The 21253-nt window shown below is 45.1% G+C and overlaps 1 protein-coding gene across 2 annotated transcripts in view; it reads left to right on the top strand.

Annotated features, from left to right (window-relative positions):
- LOC124718989 (SCF E3 ubiquitin ligase complex F-box protein grrA-like) overlaps window positions 1-21253 on the top strand; it is a 137290-nt gene that overhangs the window by 59196 nt on the left and 56841 nt on the right. For both annotated transcript variants that reach the window (XM_047244659.1, XM_047244660.1), the window contains one exon: window positions 19116-19444. In XM_047244659.1, coding sequence (XP_047100615.1) covers window positions 19116-19444 — 329 coding nt within the window. The remainder of the gene's footprint in view (window positions 1-19115; window positions 19445-21253) is intronic.

The following is a 21253-nucleotide window of genomic DNA, read 5'->3' as shown; positions in this document are numbered from 1 at the left end:
TCCTAAAAGCCTTCTTTTTTTTCTTTTCTTTTTTTCTTTTTCCTTTTTTTTTTTTTAAATAGATTTAAAATTTATAATCAGAAAGCACCTTGTAAATATCAAGTTACAATTTATTCAGAGGCAGAAATAACAAAATTCTTCCTTTTTGACAGTATGAGCTTTTGGGATGAGAACTTTGCCGCTCCCTTTTAACATGGCCGTAGTCACAACCGCTCACAAACACCTCTGAAAGACTACACTGGTGCAAATCTGCAACACACCAGATTACTTTAAACTAAAAATTTTAACAACTCACACAAACACATAAACTATGCACCCCATATGAGGGATGGAAGTGGTACAAAACACTCTCATTAAAAATTATTTGCCACCGAAAGTGTAACTTGTTTTTAAAAGAACTCTTACGGTGAAAGGGTGGCACTTTGTATACTAAAATGACCATTTAAATAAAAACCCATGAAATGCAGTCTTACATAAAATGTACAAACACGCTCTACATTACACATATACCACCTCTCAAGATGATAGGCAAGATAAAAACATATTTCAGGAATTCGGCCTTTACACCTTAAGCAATAAATTTAACACCGAATCCGACAAACATGACAGGGGCAGCTATTAACGTATGGCAGACCGACAGACAGGCACTAACTGCCTAACAAATGCGGACGAGAGACTGACCAAGAAAACAAGTAGAATTTAACAAGTAACTGAAACAACATATCATGAGTCACTTAACCTCTAATACCTGTGATTTCTGGCGAAGATCTGGCACAGCACCCCCAAAACACTCTCCCAAACCATCCGCTGCCACCTGCTTCAACAGATGCAGGAAGGCGCGCCGATCTCCCATCTCACGGTGTTGCAGCTCCCCCTGGCGAGACCGACGTTGTTGGTTGACTCCTGTTGCTCTCGTGTCAGCTGCGAAGCCACTATCCCTCACTATACGGCGCGGCCCACTGGACTCACGTGGGGACCTCACATGCGCCGACGCTCCAGATGGACAGGTCATCTTGTGTCCCAGTGCGTGACCAACCAACCTATCGATCCAACCGCCAATGATCATTGCCCGAGCAAGTCGAGCAGACTGGCAGCCTAACACATACTAGCACTCCGGATGACAGACAGACACTGACTGCCCCACACTGACCCGGCCTACCATCTGACTAGACTTGCCGAGACTGACAGACTGACCCCTTGCTGAGCTAATAGCGCCCCTTAAATGCACATGGACAGGCAACTTTTCCCCTTTCCCACCAGAGGGAGACACCAAAGCTGCGATTGCCACAGCAGTGCCACTGCCAGAAACGGAAGGCGACTGCTTTACACTACGCGCAGTGGTGTGCTCTTCAAAACAGCAAATTTTACCACAACTCACGCGTACAGGGCAAGTTGCACCCGATCTGTATCCGGAAGGTCAGCAGTGTACAGTGAGTAGGGCAGTGGACCCAGGACCAGACCTTGTGGGACTCAGGCGAGTATTCGGTGTTCCGTGGAAATTCCGCCGTCTGCCCATACTTGAAACATGCGGCCCATTAGATAGCTCTGCAGGAGCTTCACGTGTGACAGGAATCCTGCACTGAATCAAATGCATGAGACACGTCAAGCAGAAATGCTCCGAAATACTCGCGTCGATCCAGGGCACAGAATGCTTCCTCTGTTAGCCACAGTAGTTGTTGCGTGGTGGAATGACCCTTCCGGAATCCAAATTGCTCGTCGGGCAAGAGGCCTTCCACGTCAGTCCGGTTGCCCAGGCATCAGAGGTACAGCTTCTCAAAGATAGAGAGTGCTGCCAGCAGGCTGATCGGGGAGTAGTACAGTCCTTCCACAGCTTGGGTAGGGCTACGATCTCGGCGTGTTTCCAGCTCTGTTGTTAGGATGGAGTTGTAGATCTTCGTGAGGTGTACAACTGCTATGGGCAGCAGTTGTTTGGTGAGTTGGTTGGTGACGAGGTCAGCGCCTCCTGCCTTTCTGCTGTTGAGCTGGCGCAGCTGGAGCTTGGCCTCTTCTTCAGTGATCGGGTCGATGACGGTTTCAGCGTCTTCTGCTGCCGTGAAGACTGGAAGTCGTTGCTCTGTGAGCACCACGTGTTCTGGGTCGATGGGGTCTTCCACTGGGGTGAAGTTAACAGTGAGGGTGTTGGCCGTTGCGCGTAGTTTGCTGACAAAGATGTCACTCACTTGCAGCAGTGGTATTTCGGTGGTGTGGCAGATGAAGCCTTTCATTGCTTACCACGCCGTGCCATCCTCAGTTTTCAATGACGCAACTTTGTGCGCCCATTCTTCAGTCATGTGGGCGGCGGTGGCCTCTTTGATTTCCTGCTGCATTCTGTTCAGCTGCTGTTTGGTAGTAGGATTCAGAGTTACCTGCCCTTTGTAGCGTAGTCTGTTTTTTTGCCGTGATGGTTGATTTGAGACACTGTGGGAATCCCCGTGCATGGGGCTTTTCTCGATTGTTGTGCCTTTCAGGAGTGGCTGCTGCCACCGCTTCAGCGACTCCTCGAGTAAGGTGCCACAGTGCCTCATCCGCACCTTGTTCGTCTTCGAGTTTGGATGCCATTTCTTCTTTAAAGTATCCCATGTGATGCCGCTGAGGTCGAGGCTGCGTTTGATCGTTGTGATGGCGTTAGTGTTCAATTCGAAGACACCTGGTGTGTGGTTGGACGCCACCATGGCCCTCGTTGTGGCATTGTGCCTCTCACCCCTTTGACGATGGCTGTGACTATGATCTCGGGTTGGGTGCCTCTTTGTGCTGGGAAGATGGTGGGTTCATTCGGGCCTATTACCACCGCTCCGTGCTGCTCGGCCACTCGTTGTAGACGGCGGCCGCCTATGTTTCTGATTCTTGAGTTCCAGACAATATTCGTGGGGTTTACGTCGCCTCCAAGGAATGTAGTTCCAGGGAGGGAGAGTAGTGCCGCGAAGTCGTCTGGCTACAGGGGTCCTCTTGGCCAGTCTGTAGATTAACACAAAGTTTATTTTGCCTCGGTCTGTTTGTACGGCAACTCCTGTGGCCTCTGTTGCAGTGTGTTGTGACAGGTGAGTTCTGTGGTGACGTGATGTCCTCCTTGCATACACCGCTGTGCAGTGGGTCTGTCGTCGCGGCAGCAGTGGTAGTTTTTAACTCCCACCTTCACACTGGGCTTGAGGTGTGTTTCCGCGATGGGACACATGTCCAGATTCTTGTCGCGGATAAAACTTCTGAATTCAGCATCCTGGTGATGCAATCAGTTGGCATTATAAACAATGATCTTCAAACCGTGGTCGTGTCTATTCGTGGGTTTCTGTTGTTGGAGATGCCCGTGGTAATTGTGTAATTTTTTCCACGGATGCCGCATATTTGTTTGGAAGGTCCTCAATAACATGTAGGACATTGTCTATGGGGCCTGCCAGCAGCTGCAGCATTTGGGCAGCCCTGTCATCTTGTTGCGCGATTTGTGGGGTGTTGCAGTGCTGCTATTGGTAGTGCCTTCTGTACTGGCACAGTTCTGGAGTCCACTGGACTTTCCAGTCTTGGTGGCCATCTTCAGGATGCTGCTGCATATGTCTCTCTTGTGTTCGCGCGGGGCACGGCCAGTAGCGTAGGTGTCGGCCGTGCCGACAGCTTCTGGCTGCCGTGGCCGTGCATTTGCGCTCAGTGCTGGTTGCAGCGTATGGTGCTGCCACCTGTTAGCGGAATGCTGTACTTGGTGTCACTTGCCGCTGCCTATGTCTGTGAGGTGCTGTCACCATGTGGCGGGTTGTCGGACTCCGTTGAAGTAGTAGCCTACGAGACTGTGTTGTCGGTAACAGCTTATAGTGCCTTACCGGGAGTTTGCGACTGTCTGTGTGCTGCTGCCCTCTGGTGGCGGTGCGCTGTACTTGGCAGCGGTTGCTGCTGGCTGTGTCAGGGAGGTGCTACTCTTTCACGGCAAATTTTGTGACTTGTGCGCAGGGAAGGTGTTAGAGACTGCATTGCCCATTACGTTGAAAGTTGTCTTACCAGCTGCTGGTGGCTGCCTCTGCCAGGACCAGGTGAGCATCATCTTCAGGGGTCGGCCTTTCAGTCCGGATACACGTTCAGGAGCATGTTCAACCGAGTGGAGATTGTTCTCCCCGTTCTTCGATAGCAGCGCACCAGGTTGCATCCACGACAGTGGTGTGGTCGCAGCAGTGCGTCTGCTCTCTACCGCAGCTAGCGCTTGACTGACGGGACTGCCTCTGCGTGCCCGTCCGGGAGGTGCTGGTTGCTGGTGGCGCTGATGCGTACTAGGTGCGTTGGCATCCGCGTGTCCGGTAGCGACGGCGTCTTTGTGAATGACCAGCTGCAGGCCCATTCTGCGAGTTGCGGAGTGCGGATGTCCTGCATCTCACGTTGTTCACTCCTCGCTGCTGTTGCTGCTGCTGCTGTCCTTGAACGCGCTCGAGGAAGGCTATGTGCTTTTCGCAGCCCGTGTATGTGGTGATGTTGTTTCCACCGCACAGAGCGCACTTTGGTGTGAAGTCTTTGTGCAGGACGCCCTTAAGCGGGCAGTTGCGAGATGCGTGTTCCCCTGCACATTGGTGGCGCAGCGCTTATATTCTCTTCGTGTAGATGCAGCTACCTGTCTCGGTATCATCCTAGAGAGGGGTCGGTCAGTGTCCTGTTGCTTGAAGTCGTCTCACAGCCCCCTCTGCTCTATCGTTCTTGACAGTCGTGCCAGAGCTTGACTTTATGCCGGAACACTTACCTGTAATGATTAGGAAATGGAAGCTGCCAGTCTGCGTGAAAACCATGAAATTGTAGTAATCACAGTTCTGCCAGGTGGGTAATGTTTACCTGCTTGAACAGAAAAGTAGTCGTATTTCTTTGTGGTGATGTGCTCGACGGAACATATAACCAGCTAGGTAATGAGTGAAATATTTGGTCTTTGTGGTGCGCGTACTGTAAGACCTTCGGTACACACACCATCAGATTATTTGACTTGTTGCTCTAACGAAGTAGGCGAGTGTCAGCAATATGTCTCGTGGTCTTATTGTGGCGTGTTTATCTTCTGCCGTTAGGTCAGACAATAGAAATGCCACTTGCACGCTTAGAGTAGCAGATTGACGGTGACCAACTTTAAACAGAACTTGATTAATTTTCAACCACATTTAAAATAATAACAAGCATCAAAATTACTTAACTTGGTTCTGGATGCTATTTACAATTGACAATCTGAAGTTCCTTAGGTATTGGTATGTTAATCTTATTCTCACATATATCTCTGATACTTGACAAAAGGGTCTATTCATTTATCTTCATGGCTATGTACAGGAATATGGTAATCTTATTAGGCATAGACTGAAACTTGACTATAGACTGGTACAGATGAGTGCAGACAAATGCAGACTGACTAATCGGAGGTCTGTACACTCGTTATAATACCTCGCGCGTTCATGTATCACTGCGCGAGTGTGATCTACGAGGAGGAAAGGTTCTACGTTAGCAGCAATCTCATTGGCTGCGTTACATATTAATACGCAGATCGGCAGAAGCAGAATTTGGTCCGTCTCTATGGTAGTGCCATCTCGTAGTGCGGTGATGGACGAGTGGTGCGTCTGCAGTGTTGTGCTTAGTGGGGCGCGCTCTAGTGGGAAAGTTGCGTACGCGCTGACTACGCGGAACTATGTACACAACAGTCTTTCTGACATATCTTGGGACGGTACCTCTGATGTTGCGCAATGTAACATATGTAAATGGAACGTTCTTTCATATCTATAAAGTTCAATCTATGGTTCATTCTAAGATACTGAAGACCTTCAGTACCTTGAGTGCTGTATGAACTGAAGCAGTTGCTAATGATCGTTGTCCCAGGCAGGAGTTTTTCTTTTACTATTCAGAACATTATTTCCTCAGTCCAAAATTCAACGTGCTCAAGGAAACATTTTTTCAACCATCACTGAATTCCACGGAACACCAAATTTCCTGGGATTTCACAGCCTATGTTGCATTTCCTTTTTCCCAAATTGTGCATCGCCAACTTGTAACCAAACTGTTGCATTCCAACCCAACCTGGAGCTCTGGCTATGCTAAAGATCAGTCTGTCACCATAAGCCAATTCAAGCTGTGCGCTTATGTCCCAGCCTAACATCACCGTAGGAAATTACGGTGTATTTGGAAAATTCATCCAAAAACAGCTTAACCACACTCTTGAAAACTGCGACCTATTCAGTATTTGAGTTGAGGGCACTACTAGCTTTATTCACAACCCATTTTGCAGACAGTCTCCTCATATCGCACTGAGACGATGTACCTGAAAAATTAATATATTGCACGACACGTAGTTCTTTCTTAAAACGGAGCACAAATTACTCAGGCTATACTTATCCTACGTATGTACGATAATGACAGTACTTGAGGACTTCTGACAAAGTGCAAACATAATTTCAAACCTTTTCTTACCTTTCTCTCTCACATCCTTAATAACAAAGGTTTAACACTTTAATCATTTGTGATGTAATCAAACAATAGAAAGTCCAGGATGGAATAACAACCTTGATAGGAAAGGGATAGATTCCTGCTCACCATACAGAGGAAATGTTGCACTGGAGACTGGCAAAATGAAAAGACTGCTGTAGATTTAAGCTTTTGGCCAGAAGGTTTTTTTCTGAAGTAGAAAACACATTCACATACACAAGCACAAGCTCCACACATAGGACCACTGTCTCTGACGGCTGTGGCCAAACTAGGGACTAGAACTGAGCCTGAGGGGAGAAGCAGTCTGTTGCGGGTGGTGAAAATAGAGGCAGCGTGAGACAGAGAGGGGGGAGGGATAGCAGGGTGGGGCTGGAGAAGGGTGCAGTGCTGCTTGTGGGAGAGATAGACTAGGGATGTGGTAAGGCACAGCATAGTGCAGTTAGGTGCAGTTAGGAGGGTTGTATGGGGGAGGAGGGAGGAGAGAAGAAGAAAAAGGGAAAAAGACTCATGGGTGTGCTTGTGGGGTAGAAGGCTGTGTAGTGCCAGATTGGGAGCACGGGAAGGAATGGGGAGTTGAAGGACAGGGACTAGTGAAGGCTGAGGCGATGGGTGTTACGGAATGAAAGTTACGTTGCAGGTAGAGTTCCTTCTGTACAATTCGGAAAAGCTGGCTTTGAAGTTGTCATTGAAGTGCAGCACATTGTCTTGGGCAGCATATTCAGCTACTGGGTGGTCCAGCTGTCTCTTGGTCATAGTTTGTTGATCATCATTCTTATTTACAAACAGCTTGTTAGTCTTCAAACCTCCATAGAAAGCCACACAGTGATTGCAGCTTAGTTTGAAGATCGCGTGACTGCTCTCACAGATGGCCCTGCATTTCATGAGACAGGAGATGCCTGTGACTGGATGTGGTGGTGGGAGGATGTACAGGACAGGTCTTGCATCTTAGTCTGTTGCAAGGCAGTGAACCACAGAGCTTGGTGTTTAGCTGGGACAGTTTATGCGGGACGAGGGGATTGCATAGATTCAGTTGCTGGAAGAATACCCTTGTGAGATTGGAGGAGAGGGCAAGTTGGTAGAATATCCCTCATTTCAGGACATGGTGAGAGGTAGTCGAAAACTTGGCACAGAATGCAATTCGGTTGCTCCAGTCTGGGGTGGTACTGAGTCAAGAGAGAACTGCTTGTTTGTGGCCGTACTTGTTGATATGTGGAGGTGGTAGGTGACTGGAGGGGCAAGACACAGAAGATCTGTTTCTGTTAAAGTTTGTGCATGTAATTTCTGTCTGTGAAGGCCTCAGTGAGACACTCAGTATATTTGGAGAGGGAATGCTCACCATTACAGGTGTGATGGCCACTGGTGGCTCGGTTGTATGCAAGGGACTTTGTACTATTGAATGGGTGGCAGATGTTGAAGTGAAGGTTGCTGGTGGTGGGTAGGTTTGATATGGTGGAGGTAGTAATGTAGCTGTCTTTCGATGTGGAGGTCAACATCGAAGAAGGTGACTCGTTGATTTGAGGAGTAGAAAGTGAAACAAGTAGGACAGAGAAGATATAGAGGTTCTGGAGCAGTGTGGATAAGATGTCCTTGCCCTTAGCCCAGATTACAAAACTGTCATCACTGAATCTGAAACAGGTGAGGGTGGGGTTCTGGGTGTTAAGGAGAGATTCCTCTAGATGTTCCATAAATAGGTTGACTTTCATGGTGTGTCTGGAAAGTAATGCGTTCAATTTTTTGTGACATGACTATATGTCACAGTGTTCAGCCTAGAGTGTGTGTGTGTGTGTGTGTGTGTGTGTGTGTGTGAGGGGGGGGGGGGTTTCTGACCCTTAGCTTTCCAACGATAGGTTCCTCAGTTTTGCTCAGTTGCCACTATGCAAGATGCCACTGGAAACTTTGGGGATGCTTGAGGAACCCTTTGAGGATGATTACCTTTCTAAATCACGGGAGGTCAGGAAGAGATCGTCAATTGGGCCCTCACGGAATGGCTGTCAACATCGCGAATGGACGTCCGTCTGACTCATGTCTGTCAGTTACTGAATTTGGGCTGTCAGTTACTGAATTTGGGCTGTCAGTTACCGAATTTGGGCTGTCAGTTACCGAATTTGGGCTGTCAGTTACCGAATTTGGGCTGTCAGTTACCGAATTTGGGCTGTCGAATGAGTGTTCACTCGATGCTGGAAATATTGGACTTGAGGAAAATGGTTGTTTGGGGGACTGTATCAGAAAATTTGGCCATGCAGAAGATTTGTGCAAAACTAGTGCCCAGACTTTTGATCAATATGCCAAAGCAACACTGAGTGGAAGTGTGTGAAGAACTCTAACAACTCTGTGAAGATCATCCAAATTCATGGAAAATGTAGTCGCTAGGGACAGGTCATGAGTGTTTCAGTAAGATCCAGAGGCAGAGCACAAAATGGTATGTGACATCTTCTCTGCACCCACCAGGAGGTACTTCACGTGAGCAGTGCTGTGCGAAGTCTATACACATTGTTTTTTATGCAAAGAGGACAGTGCACAATAAGTTCGTGTGCCGATCAGTACTCAGTTTTACATGGAAGTGTTCCAGAGACTGAATTACAGGGTGGTCTGTGTCCAAAAAGAGTTCTGAACCATGACAATGCACTGGCTCACACCGCCTTTGTTGTCACCTGACCGAGCTCCATGTGACAATGATGCCACAGCCACTCTGCAGTCCCAACCTGGTCACTGAGGACTTTTTTGTTTCCTCGGCTGAAAAGGGACCTTAAAGGAAAGCATCTTGAGTTGGCAGACAGTGTACAAGCTACTTTGGTGGCCTCCCTGAAGAACATCCCAGTTAAGGAGTTCAAGAAAAATTACGATGCACGGGAATCATGCGGGCAAAAATTTATTGATGCAGGAGGGTCATACTTCAAAGAATTTTTAAGTTGTTGAACCTATCTGAGCACTTTCTGGACAAGCCCTGTTGGATGGTGTCATGGGGATGCCATTGCCGTACCATAGATTTGCTGGTAGGTGATGCCTTCAAAGGTAAAAAAATTGTCATTGAGGATATAGTTGGTTGTAGTGACCAGGAAGGAGGTTGTAGGTTTCAAATCAGTCAGGCATTGATAAAGATAATGTTTTGCCACAGCAAGGCCATTAGGGACAATGGTATACAGGGATTTGGCATCAATAGTGGTGAGCAAGGTGCTATGTGGTAAAGGAACAGTAACTATGGAGAGTCGGTGGAGGAAGTGCTTAGTGTTTGATATAGGAGGGTAGGTGTCAGTAACAGGGCCATAGGCTGAAGGTTTTGGTCTATGAGAACATTGATTCTCTCAGGATTTGAGGAGAGACTGGAGATGCTGTTAAATTTCTGGAGTGGTATCACTGTGGCAGGGTTTTTTGGTGGATGAGTCTGACAACTGGCAGAGTCCTTCCACCAAGTAATTGCTGTAGTTCAAAACCACAATGATGTGGCATTTGTCGGTAGATTTTAGTTGGCGGATTGCAGTTCTTTCTCCAGCCGTCACCTCAAACAAATCCATGATACAGCAATGGGCACCCACATAACACCATCTTACACCATCTAGAGCAGGGATACCCAGTCTTTTAGCTTACATGGGCCACATTGGAAAAGAGGAGCTTTTTCTGTCTGCACATACTTAACACTACAAGCAATAACTGCCAAGCAAGAAGTAGTGTCAGAATGGACAAATGAGAGAATAGCATTGTACGGTGGGAGTTTCAGATAGAGGTACTAGGATGAACCTAAGGATATGAGGAGGGACTGGAAATCTGGTTAGAGTTCTGGAATGGGGCAATTGTGGCAGGGTTTGGTGGACATAGCTTTACATAATTTATTTTTTTTAGTCATGTTATAAATGCTAACCTTTTTAGGCTGCATGCAGGCTGTGGGTTGCACACCACTGATCCACCCAGAATCCCACCCACATACATCCAGAACCTCAACACCATCTCTCCCCTATTGGCATCTGCTGGTACTTCTCAACACAAGAAGCCACCTTCCTCAAGGTTGACCTAAACCTCAGGAATGGCTACACGAGTGCCTGCGTCCGTATTGAACCTACCAACCACCAGCAGCAGCTTCAACACAATACCACAGTTCATCAAGAGTAGTGACTGGCATATTGTGACGAGCCAGTTGCTCGGCCACCATTGACCAGGTGTTTTCAATTGGTGAGAGATGTGCTGGAGGATGTGCTGGCCAGGGCAGCAGTCAAACATTTTCTGTATCCAGAAAGGCCCATAGGGGACCTGCAACATGCGGTCATGCATTATCCTGCTGAAATGTAGGGTTTCGCAGGGATCGAATGAACGGTAGAGCCACGGGTCATAACACATCTGAAATGTAATGTCCACTGTTCAAAGTGCCGTCAATGCGAACGAGAGGTGACCGAGACGTGTAACCGATGGCACCCCATACCATCACGCTGGGTGAAATGCCAGTATGGCGATGATGAATACACGCTTCCAATGTGCGTTCACCACGATGTCGCCAAATGCAGATGCGACCACAGTGATGCTGTAAACAGAACCTGGATTCATCCGAAAAAATGACGTTTTGCCATTTCTGCACCCAGGTCCGTCATTGAGTACACCATCGCAGGCACTCCTATGTGCGATGCAGAATCAAGGGTAACCGCAGCCATGGTCTCAGAGCTGATAGTTCGTGCTGCTGCAAACATTGTCGAACTGTTCGTGCAGATGGTTGTCGTCTTACAAACGTCCCCATCTGTTGACTCAGGGATCGAGACATGGCCGCACGATCTGTTACAGACATGCAGATAAGATGCCTGTCATCTCGACTGCTAGTGATACGAGGCCATTGGGATCCAGCACGGTGTTCCGTATTACACTCCTGCACCCACCAATTCCATATTCTGCTAACAGTCATTGGGTCTCAACCAACGCGAGCAGCAATGTCACAATACGATAAACTGCAATTGTGAAAGGCTACAATCCGACCTTTATCAAAGTCTGAAATGTGATGGTATGCATTTCTTCTCCTTACACGAGGCATCACAACAACGTTTCACCAGGCAACGCCGGTCAACTGCTGTTTGTGTATGAGAAATTGGTTGAAAACTTTCCACATGTCAGCACATTGTAGGTGTCGCCACCAGCGCCAACCTTGTGTGAATGCTCTGAAAAGCTAATCATTTGCATATCACAGCATCTTCTTCATGTCGGTTAAATTTCGGGTCTGTAGCACGTCATCTTCATGGTGTAGCAATTTTAATGGCCAGTAGTGTATACCAGTGATCTGGCTGAGGCCATCAGACAAAAATTACCCTCCCAACCTTGTACAGCACGAGACCTGGCTTCCCTTGTCTCCCCAGTCACCTACCACCTCCACATAACCACAGTCTGGCCACAAAGCCCACTTCCCTTTACATCTGCATCTATACTCTGCAAACCATTGCTAAGTGAATGGCAGAGGATACGTACCATCCTTCCAGTTATAAGGATTTCTTCCCGTTCCATTCACATATGGTGTGTGAGAAGAACGATCATTTGAATGCTGCAGTGTGTAATGTAATTATTCCGATCTTATCTTCACAATCCCTGTGTGAGCAATACATAGAGGTTTACATTTTTTCCTAGAGTCATCATTTAAAGCTGGCCCTTCAAACTTTAACAGACTTTTTCGGGATAGTTTATGCCTGTCTTAAAGAGTCTGGGAGTTAAGTTCCTCCAGTATCTCTGTGACACACTTCCACGGATTTAACAAACTTGTGACCATTCGTGCTGCCTTTCTCTGCATATGTTCAGTATCCCCCTTTAGTTCCATTTAGTATGGGTCCCACACTCTTGAACAACATTCTAGAACTGGTCACATTGCAAATTCCTGAACCACTTTGAAATTGTATTGAGACCTGACGGAATATTTATGCAGCTTCTCTTAGATAGTACTTCATTGTAGATAACTGAATCATTTGCAAAAATCCTGATTTTACTATGAATATTGTCTGCACGATCATTAATATACAACATTAACAGCGAGGGTCCCAACACACTTCCCTGGGACACACCAGAAGTTACTTCTACATCTGATAATGATCCTCCATCCAGGATAACATGCTGTGTCCTCCATACGGAAAAGTCCTCAGTCCAGTCACAAACTCACTCAATACCCCATATGATCGTGCTTTTGACAATAAGCATGGATGTGTTACTGAGTCAAATGCTTTTTGAAAATCAAGAAACACTGCATCTATCTGGTTGCCTTGATCCAAAGCTTTCAGTATGTCATGTGAGAAAAGAGTGAAATGAGTTTTACATGATCAATGTTTTCAGAGTGTGTGCTGGTTAGTGTGAAGAAGGCCATTCTGTCAGAGATACTTCATTATGTGTGAGCTCAGAACATGTTCTAAGATTATACAACTAATCAGTGCCAAGGATGTTGGACAGTAGTCTTGTGGATTATTTCTACTACCCTTCTTGTAGATGGTTATGACCTGTGCTTCTTTCCAAGAACTACGCACAGTTCGTTGGGGATCTAAGGTGGTGCATAGTTAGAAGAGGGACTAACTCGGATGCAAATTCAGTATAGAACTGATACAGGTTTCCTCTGGCCCTGGAGCTTGGTTCACTTTTAACAATTTACGCTGTGGACACTAATTCTGGTTTCACCCATCTCTTCAATGGTAAGATGATTAAATTGGAGCAACTCTCCTGGGTTTTCCTTTTAAATGAACATTTGAAAACAGAGTTAAGCATTTCAGCTTTTGCTTTGCTATCCTCAGATTCAGTTCCATCTCATTCACTAGGGACTGGGCACAAGCTTTGGTGCCACTAAAAACCTTTACATACAACCATAATTTCTTTGGATTTTGTGAAAGATCAGTTGACACTATTCTGCTACGGTAGTCGTTGAAGGCATCACACATTGCTCTCTTGACAGCCAAACAAGTTTCATTCTGCATCTCTCTATCTATAGCCCTATGCTTTGTTTTACACCTATTATGCAGTAAACTCTGTTTCTTCAGAAGTTTCTTTACACTGACTGTATACCATTGAGGGTCCCTGCCATTGAACTGTTCTGCTGGGTACATATGTATCCAATGCACGGTCAATTATTCTCTTAAACGTGAGCCATAGTTCCTCTACATGCTCTTGCCCTGTGCTGAAGGTTTGAAGTTCAACACTTAGATATACCACATCTGATTTTTTATCTAGTTTGCTGAATATATTCTGACTGTTTTAGTTGTCCTTTTTATTTGGGTAATCATTCCTGCCACTACTGTATCATGATTACTGATACCAGTTTCGATGTGGACATCCTCAGAGTGTTCTGGTTTGTTTGTTGCCATTAGACTCAATATATTTTCATAAGTAAGGTTTCCAAACTATCTGTTCTAGGTAATTTTCAGAGAAGGCATTTAGTAATGTTTCACAGGATGCCTTATCATGTCCACCATTAACAAAACTTTAATTTTCCCAGTTGATTGTTGGATTATTAAAGTCTCCACTGACGAGTACTTAGGTACAAGTGAACTGAGATTTTCTCTGAAGTTTGTAGTTGTATCAGGAGAAGAGTCTGGTGGGCAGTAGAAGAATCCAATTGTTTTATACCCACACCTGATAAAGAATCTCACATGCAACTTCAATTTCTTTCTCGGTGGATTTCAGTTTCTTGTCTGCTGTGACAAATGCACCACTTCCTTTTCCCATTTGCCTGTCCTTTTGATGTACACTTATATTTTTCCCAAAAATTTCACTGCTGTAAATTTCAGGGTTCAACCAGCCTTCTGCACCTCCAATCATGTGAACTTCACTGCTTTTTAGGAGTGCTTTGAACTCTGGCACTTATTTGCAAATGCTTCAGCTGTTAACCATAAGAATTTTGATACTTTCACCTGTGAGAGGTATTACTTTTGCTCTTACACTGATACTTCCAGATTTCCTACAGATATCATTATCTGGAATGGGTGGAGAGTCATCTAATCTAAAAGAAACCCGTGTGTGCGCTCAACACATGTTCAGCTACCATAGTAGCAGCGCCGGCCGTGGTGGCCGAGCGGTTCTAGGCACTTCAGTCTGGAACCGTGCAGCTGCTATGGTCGCAGGTTCGGATCCTGCCTCAGGCACGGATGTGTGTGATGTCCTTAGGTTATTTAGGTTTAAGTAGTTAAAGTCTAGGGGACTGATGACCTCATATGTTGTCCCACAGTGCTTAGAGCCATTAGAACTGTTTGAGTAGCAGCCTCTGATGAGTGGTGTGCACCTGACCCATTTAGGGGCACTCTGCAGTTCTCGACCCTATAATGCAAATCCAGAAAGTTCCAGCCTAGGTTGTGACAGAACATTCGAAGTGTCTGGTTCGTGTGAGTCAGTACCATCCAGGCCTGCTGAATTGAATTCTCTGACAGGTTTTAAACTAGTTCTCACCATGCTGTGAAATGAGGAATATTCTACCGACTATCCCCCTCGCCCCTCCCGTAGCAGTATTCTGGTGTCCGATGAACCTATGCGATATTTTCATCTGTTGCTAAAATGCTCCTGCTCCCGACATGTTGCTCTGTGGTAGAGATGGGTAGTTCACGAACGAATGGGTGCAAAGGAACAGTTCACCAAGATGAACGAAAGGACCGAGGAACGAATTCCAAGGAACGATCGGTTCATAGTTCACTTCAGTCGCAGCAGTCTACTTATAGTTCCCGGGAACAAGGAACGTTTGATTCATAGTTCACTTCGGTCGTGGCGGTCTACTTACAGTTCCCGGGAACGAGGAACGATCGGTTCATAGTTCACTAGTTCACTTCAGTCGCGGCGGTCACTTCGGCAGTTCTTGTTCCAGCCTCGGTCGCGTGCTCGTGTCAGTCTCGGTCTCCCTTGGCCGCACTTGTCGTTCTTCGCATGACCACCTGTCTCAGTTCCTCTGCCGACTGCCTCTAGTTAGTTCAGTATCCAGTTGTTCATTTCGTTCACTGCGCTCGCCTATTTTACATGTGTTCCAAACTGTTCTTGCACTTGGTTCTGGCTATTCAGCGTCCACGACCGGTAATCAAAGAGTATTTTATAGTTACGTAAATTACATAAAAATTACGTTGTATGTAATAGGTACGTCTTTTCAGGTAACAAAAGGGCATATCAGCTCACTTCATTATATCAATGAACAGCAGGAGATATACTTATGACAAGACAAGTTTCTTTTGTTGTTCATATATTTTTTGGTTTCATCGACTTGATTTAGCAGCTAACTTTCAATAATTTGCTTAATTTTTAGTGTAAGAAAATTCACATAAAATGATTTTCGTGTATCTTTCATATACAAAACATTTCATTTAGGAAGGCTCTAATTATTTTTAAGTTTGGTTTTTTCCAATTTGCATTACGTGCTAGTTTGATTTCTTTGAAAAAAAAAAAAAAGAAAAAAAAAGTGGGTTGTGGGTCATTGTGGCTCAGAAGGAAAAGTGGTGTCTCTCCATTTGAAAAGACATAGATTGCCATAAAACCATATTTACTTATTATCTCAAAAACATTTGTTCAGAAGGAGCTTTTAAACCAAAAACTTTATTACTGCGAACTTAATTATTATTATTATTATTGCTCCATTAACGTTAATAATGCAACATAAAAACCTAATTTTTACTAAGCGTGTGACGCAAGTATGAGAAAACCACATTTTATTTTATGCTTCCATAAAGTCTCTACTTCACCTACGAGCTCAGAGACAACGTGAAGTGTATATATAGGGTGTAAACGATTATTGTTTACAACGTAGCATAGCTATGCAGTGGAAGTCGAAACGAAGAATTTTGTACAAGACTCTTGTGGTCTATTGAGTTGGGAAACAGCCACCAACAGGTTTACAAGACTACATGAGCTATAGCCCATGCCTGTCGTCTGAGATTTTCATATTCTCTTCTCCAGCTCTCTACACATCGTCATCGATTGTTTTGCAGTTGTTGCTTGCATTAGCTTGTTATTTCTTCACTGCCTAATTATTACATGTTTGTCTGTGTGTTGTATCTGCTCGCAACGGGCAACACATTGTCCGTAATAGGTGAGCAGTCTGTACTCGGAGCCTGTTTTCCGTGCGCCACCCTATATTATTTCCCTGCGATCAGCCACACAAGGCTACGGTTGGCTAAACGACAGGTTCTGCAGGATCACAGAAATTACTTCTAAAAGTGTGTAAGAATTCTGTAATGAATAAAAACTCTATACTCCAGGGGGGTGGCAAGTGCCCCCTCTTGGTGCCCTCCATCCTTCAGTCACCTACACTACTAGTTTTCAGTTTTTCATAAGAACCGTACACCAAGCACAAATGAACGGTGAATGAGTAAAAATGAACGGTTCCCAAAAAAAGAACGATCAGCAGTGAACTAGTTCCCAAGGATGAACGAGTTTGCCAATCTCTACTCTGTGGCTCATAGTGTAGCAGCAGACAGAGATGAGAGACCTGTCCCGTACATCCTCCCACCGTCACCTGCTCACGAGCATCACTTATCACATCAAAGGCAGGGCTACCTGTGAAAGCAGCCATTTGATGTACAAACTAAGCTGCAACCACTTTGCCGCATCCTACACGGGCACGACAGCCGACAGGCCGTCTGTTCACACGAATGGCCCCGACAAACTGTGGCCGAGAATTGGCTGGACCGCCCAGTTGCCGAGTGCGCTGCCCAACTCAGCATTCTTCACTTCATTGAGTGCCTCGCAGCCTGTGCCATCTGGACACTTGCTACCAACACCGGTTTTGCTGAACTGCACACATGGAACTCTCCCTGCAACATAACCTTCATTCGTGTAACACCCTGTCCTGAACCTCCACTGTTCCTCACCACCCCATCCCATTCCCCGCTCTCACTCTGGCACTATACAGCCTTCTATCCCCAGGTTCAATTCCCGGCAGGGTTGGGGATTTTTCACTGCCTCGAGATGAGTGGGTGTTTGTGTTGTCCTCATCATTCATTAAATTGCCGCGATTGGACTGGGCAAAGGTTGGGAATTTGTATGGGTGCTGATAACCATGGAGTTGAGTGCCCCACAAACCACATATCATCATGATCATCATCATCATCATCATCATCATGATGGTCATCATCATCATGATGGTCATGATGATCAGCAGCAGCAGCTGCCGCCTTCTGTCCCATTAGTGCATCCACAGGTCTCTTTCCCCTTTTCTTCTTTTCTCCTCCCCCTATGCTCTCCTTTACCACATCCCTGCTCTCTCCCACAAGCAGCTCTACAGCTTCCCCCACCCCTGTCCTGTTATCCCTCCCCCTCTCTGCCTTATGCTGCCTCTTTATGTCCACCACTCACAACAGACTTTTTCTTTCATCAGGCACAGTTTCAGTCTGTAGTCCTGCCACAACCACCAGACACAGTGGTCGTGTGTGTGTGTGTGTGTGTGTGTGTGTGTGTGTGTGTGTGTGTGTGTGTGTGTGTGTGTTTTTCTCCTGGGGAAGACCTTTTGATGAAAACTTGTCAATGTCAATAAACTTTACCAACAGCTGTACACTTTAAAATATATTATTTTATTCTGAAAGCAACCAGTTTCGGCAATTCATTTTGCCATCTTGAGGCCCCATATGCTTTTTTCAAATCAATGAACTTATCACATAGCTCCATAAAACTGGATATCTTGAATTCCAATTGTCGTGCAGGTGCGTCACATAAAGATGTGACAGCTGTTGCCGAGTCACTGTCTGCACGACGATTGGAATTCACGATATCCAGTTTTATGGCACTATGCGATAAGTTCGTCAATTTAAAAAAAAGTGTATGCGACCTGAAGATGGCAAAATGAATTTCCGAAACTGGTTGATTTCAGAATAAAATAAAATATCGTATTGTATGGTTGTTTTTACATTTACATTGAAAAGTACATACCAGCCAATGTTGCTTGGTCATAATGGACTAACTGAGATTTTGATGAAAAAGTTGAATGTATAGCAGCCTGTCTGCAACCGAATGTCTATTCTATATGCTGAGAAACAATCTGTTTGATAATATTGTTGCAATGTGATCAGATGTTTAAAGCTGTTTCATACATAGGAGTTTGCTTCTTTAAAGAATTGGAGTGGGAGGTTTGTTGGTTTGATACTGAAACTTAAAACACCTTCATAAAAAACTTTAAATAAACTGTCAGTGATCCAAAATGAATCTTATGCATGCTAAGCATGTCTTCCAGTTATTGCTATAAGTCTGGAAAACTTTCTGAAATGCTGAAACTTCACAGACATGTTTCTATCTTGCGCCATTATTGACTATTTTTCCAGTAAAAAAAATTGTTCTCATTTTCCTGTGATTGATTAGTGGAAGGGCACACTGTAAGGTAGCAGTAAGGAAAAAAAGGTAGAGTAAGTTTATCCTGAAATATAGGTCAGTCAGACAAAGCATTTACGCCGTGGGAAAAAGGACCCGGTTGGTGCAAGGAGCTGCAAACTGCCTCGGGAATTTCCAGATGTGACGGAAACCCATTCCAGGTGAATGCCAGGCTGTTTCTTAGCTGACGAGAAGTCAGTCTGACATATGTGGATGGTGTGGGTGCATTTCCTTTGTTCGCCACTAACACCGATTGACGTTGAGGCCATATACCCAGATGCTGTGCAACTTCTGTTGCCGAATATTGTCTGTGCACTTCAGAAGAAACGGGAAACTCTGTTTAAACAACCAGTAACAATGCTTATTGTCTCTGGAGGTTTCAAAGTCCTTTGTTTGGAGGTGTCTGTACTATTGGAATTGTTCGGTTGCAGATGCTGGATAACTTGTTCGAGAAGTGTTCCCAAATACTCAAACTGAGGATATCTTACACGCTGCTGAGCTCCGAGAAATGCGTAAAGGCAGTAACGCATCTAAAGTACCTCCGTGTGCTGGATCTGCTAGCACGCTCCAGGGAAGAAAATAGCGGAACTCTCGTGCTGCCGCCTGGTGTGCTGCAACCTTTATATGACAGTTGTCCCCGACTGGCAAGGGTCGACTTTGGGTGTCTGCATGTCAATATTTCTGACTTGTGGAACTTCCTGAATGCCAAGAGGAGCACCCTCGAGTACATACGCGTAAAGTGGGCAATGGATAGAACGAGGTGAGTGTTATTACTACTCCTCGTTTGATTGTATAACTTCTCAAGTCGCGTTTAGTTATTAGTGTGCTTCTCATCTATTCAATATTTTCACACTACATAGCATATTCTGTGGGTTTCTTGTCTTCATAAGTGGACATTTATCATAGTTCATTCTTATGCACCAGGTGTACAGGTATGAAATGAGCGTTAAGATACAAATGTGTCGCTAGGGAACATTTGCTGTGAACGAGCCTTAATTTGACATCTATCAAAGATATTTAGTGTACATCATGGAACAAACAACACCATGTTTATATCATGTTAACAATGTCGAATTTTGTACCAGAAAGTGATGATTTGCAGAAAACATTAATTTTTTGTTTTCATTTGGAAAAAGTGCTGCAGAGGAAAAAGTGCTGCAAAGTCACATTGAATGCTTGTCAAGGCATATGGTGCTCATGCTCTATCAGAAGTAACATGCAAGAGATGGTTTCAACGGTTCAGAAATATTGATTTTGATGTAAGAAATGAAGAATGTGGAAGACCACCAAAAAAGTTCAAAGACGCTGAATTGCAAGCAATATTGGATGAAGATGATACTTTGAGTCAGAACCAAATGGCAGCAATGCTAAATGTTGCACAACAAACAATTTCTGACCGTTTGAAAGCTATGGGAAAGATCCAAAAGTGTGGAAAATGGGTGCCACATGAATTGAATGAGAGACAGATGGAAAACCGAAAAATCATTGTCAAATTTTGCTTCAAAGACATGAAAGAAAATCAGTTTTGCATTGAATTGTTACTGGCAATGAAAAATGGATTTATTTTAAGAATCCTAAACAGGAAAAACCGTGGGTTAATCCGGAACAACAATCAACATCAACTGCAAAACCAGATTGATTCAGCAAGAAGACAACGCTCTGTGTTTGGTGGGATCAGAAAGGTTTGGTGTATCATGAGCTTCTAAAACCCGGTGAAACTGCATACTAATCGCTACAGACAACAAATGATCAATTTGACCTATGCATTGATCGAAAACAGACTAGAATGGGCCAGAAGACATGGCAAAGTAATTTTTTTACACGACAATGCACCTGCGCACAAAGCAAAACTGGTTCAGGATACAATCAAAACACATGGCTGGGAGCTGCTACCCCACCTGCCCTATTCACCAGACTTGGCCCCTTCTGACCACCATTTGTTTTCATCAACGGGACACACGTTGACCGAGGAACACTTCGATTCCTACAAAGAAGTCAAAAATTGGGTGTCTGATTTGTTTGCTTCAATAGATGAACATTTCTATTGGTGTGGAGTCCAAAAATTGCCAGAAAGGTGGTAAAAATGTGTAGAAAGCAATGGTCAGCACTTTGAATAAAATGTTTTTACTTTTCAATTCAAAATTAGTGTTTCATTCTCACAAAAAACGGTCATTTCATACCGGTACACCTGGTATGCATAGGAATGCGTGAGATACTGCTCCAGTAGTTTTAAGATAGCTACTGTTCTGTACACATACACTGTGTGATCAAAAGTATCTGGACACCTGGCTGAAAATGACTTACCTCCATCGGCAATGCTGGAATTCAATATGGTGTTGGCCCACCCTTAGCCTTGATGACAACTTCCACACTCACAGGCGTATGTTTAGTCAGGTGCTGGAAGGTTTCTTGGGGAATGGCAGCCCATTCTTCACCGACAATAGGTATCAATGTTGGTCGGTGAGGCCTGGCACGAAGTCGGCATTCCAAAACATCCCAAAGGTGTTCTGTAGGATTCAGGCCAGGGCTCTGTGCAGGCCGGTCCATTACAGGGATGTTATTGTCATGT

The sequence above is a fragment of the Schistocerca piceifrons genome, chromosome 10, assembly GCF_021461385.2.
Source record: "Schistocerca piceifrons isolate TAMUIC-IGC-003096 chromosome 10, iqSchPice1.1, whole genome shotgun sequence".
Taxonomy (NCBI): domain Eukaryota; kingdom Metazoa; phylum Arthropoda; class Insecta; order Orthoptera; family Acrididae; genus Schistocerca; species Schistocerca piceifrons.
The sequence above is the reverse complement of the archived record's forward strand: the minus strand, read 5'-3'. Positions and strand labels throughout refer to the sequence as shown.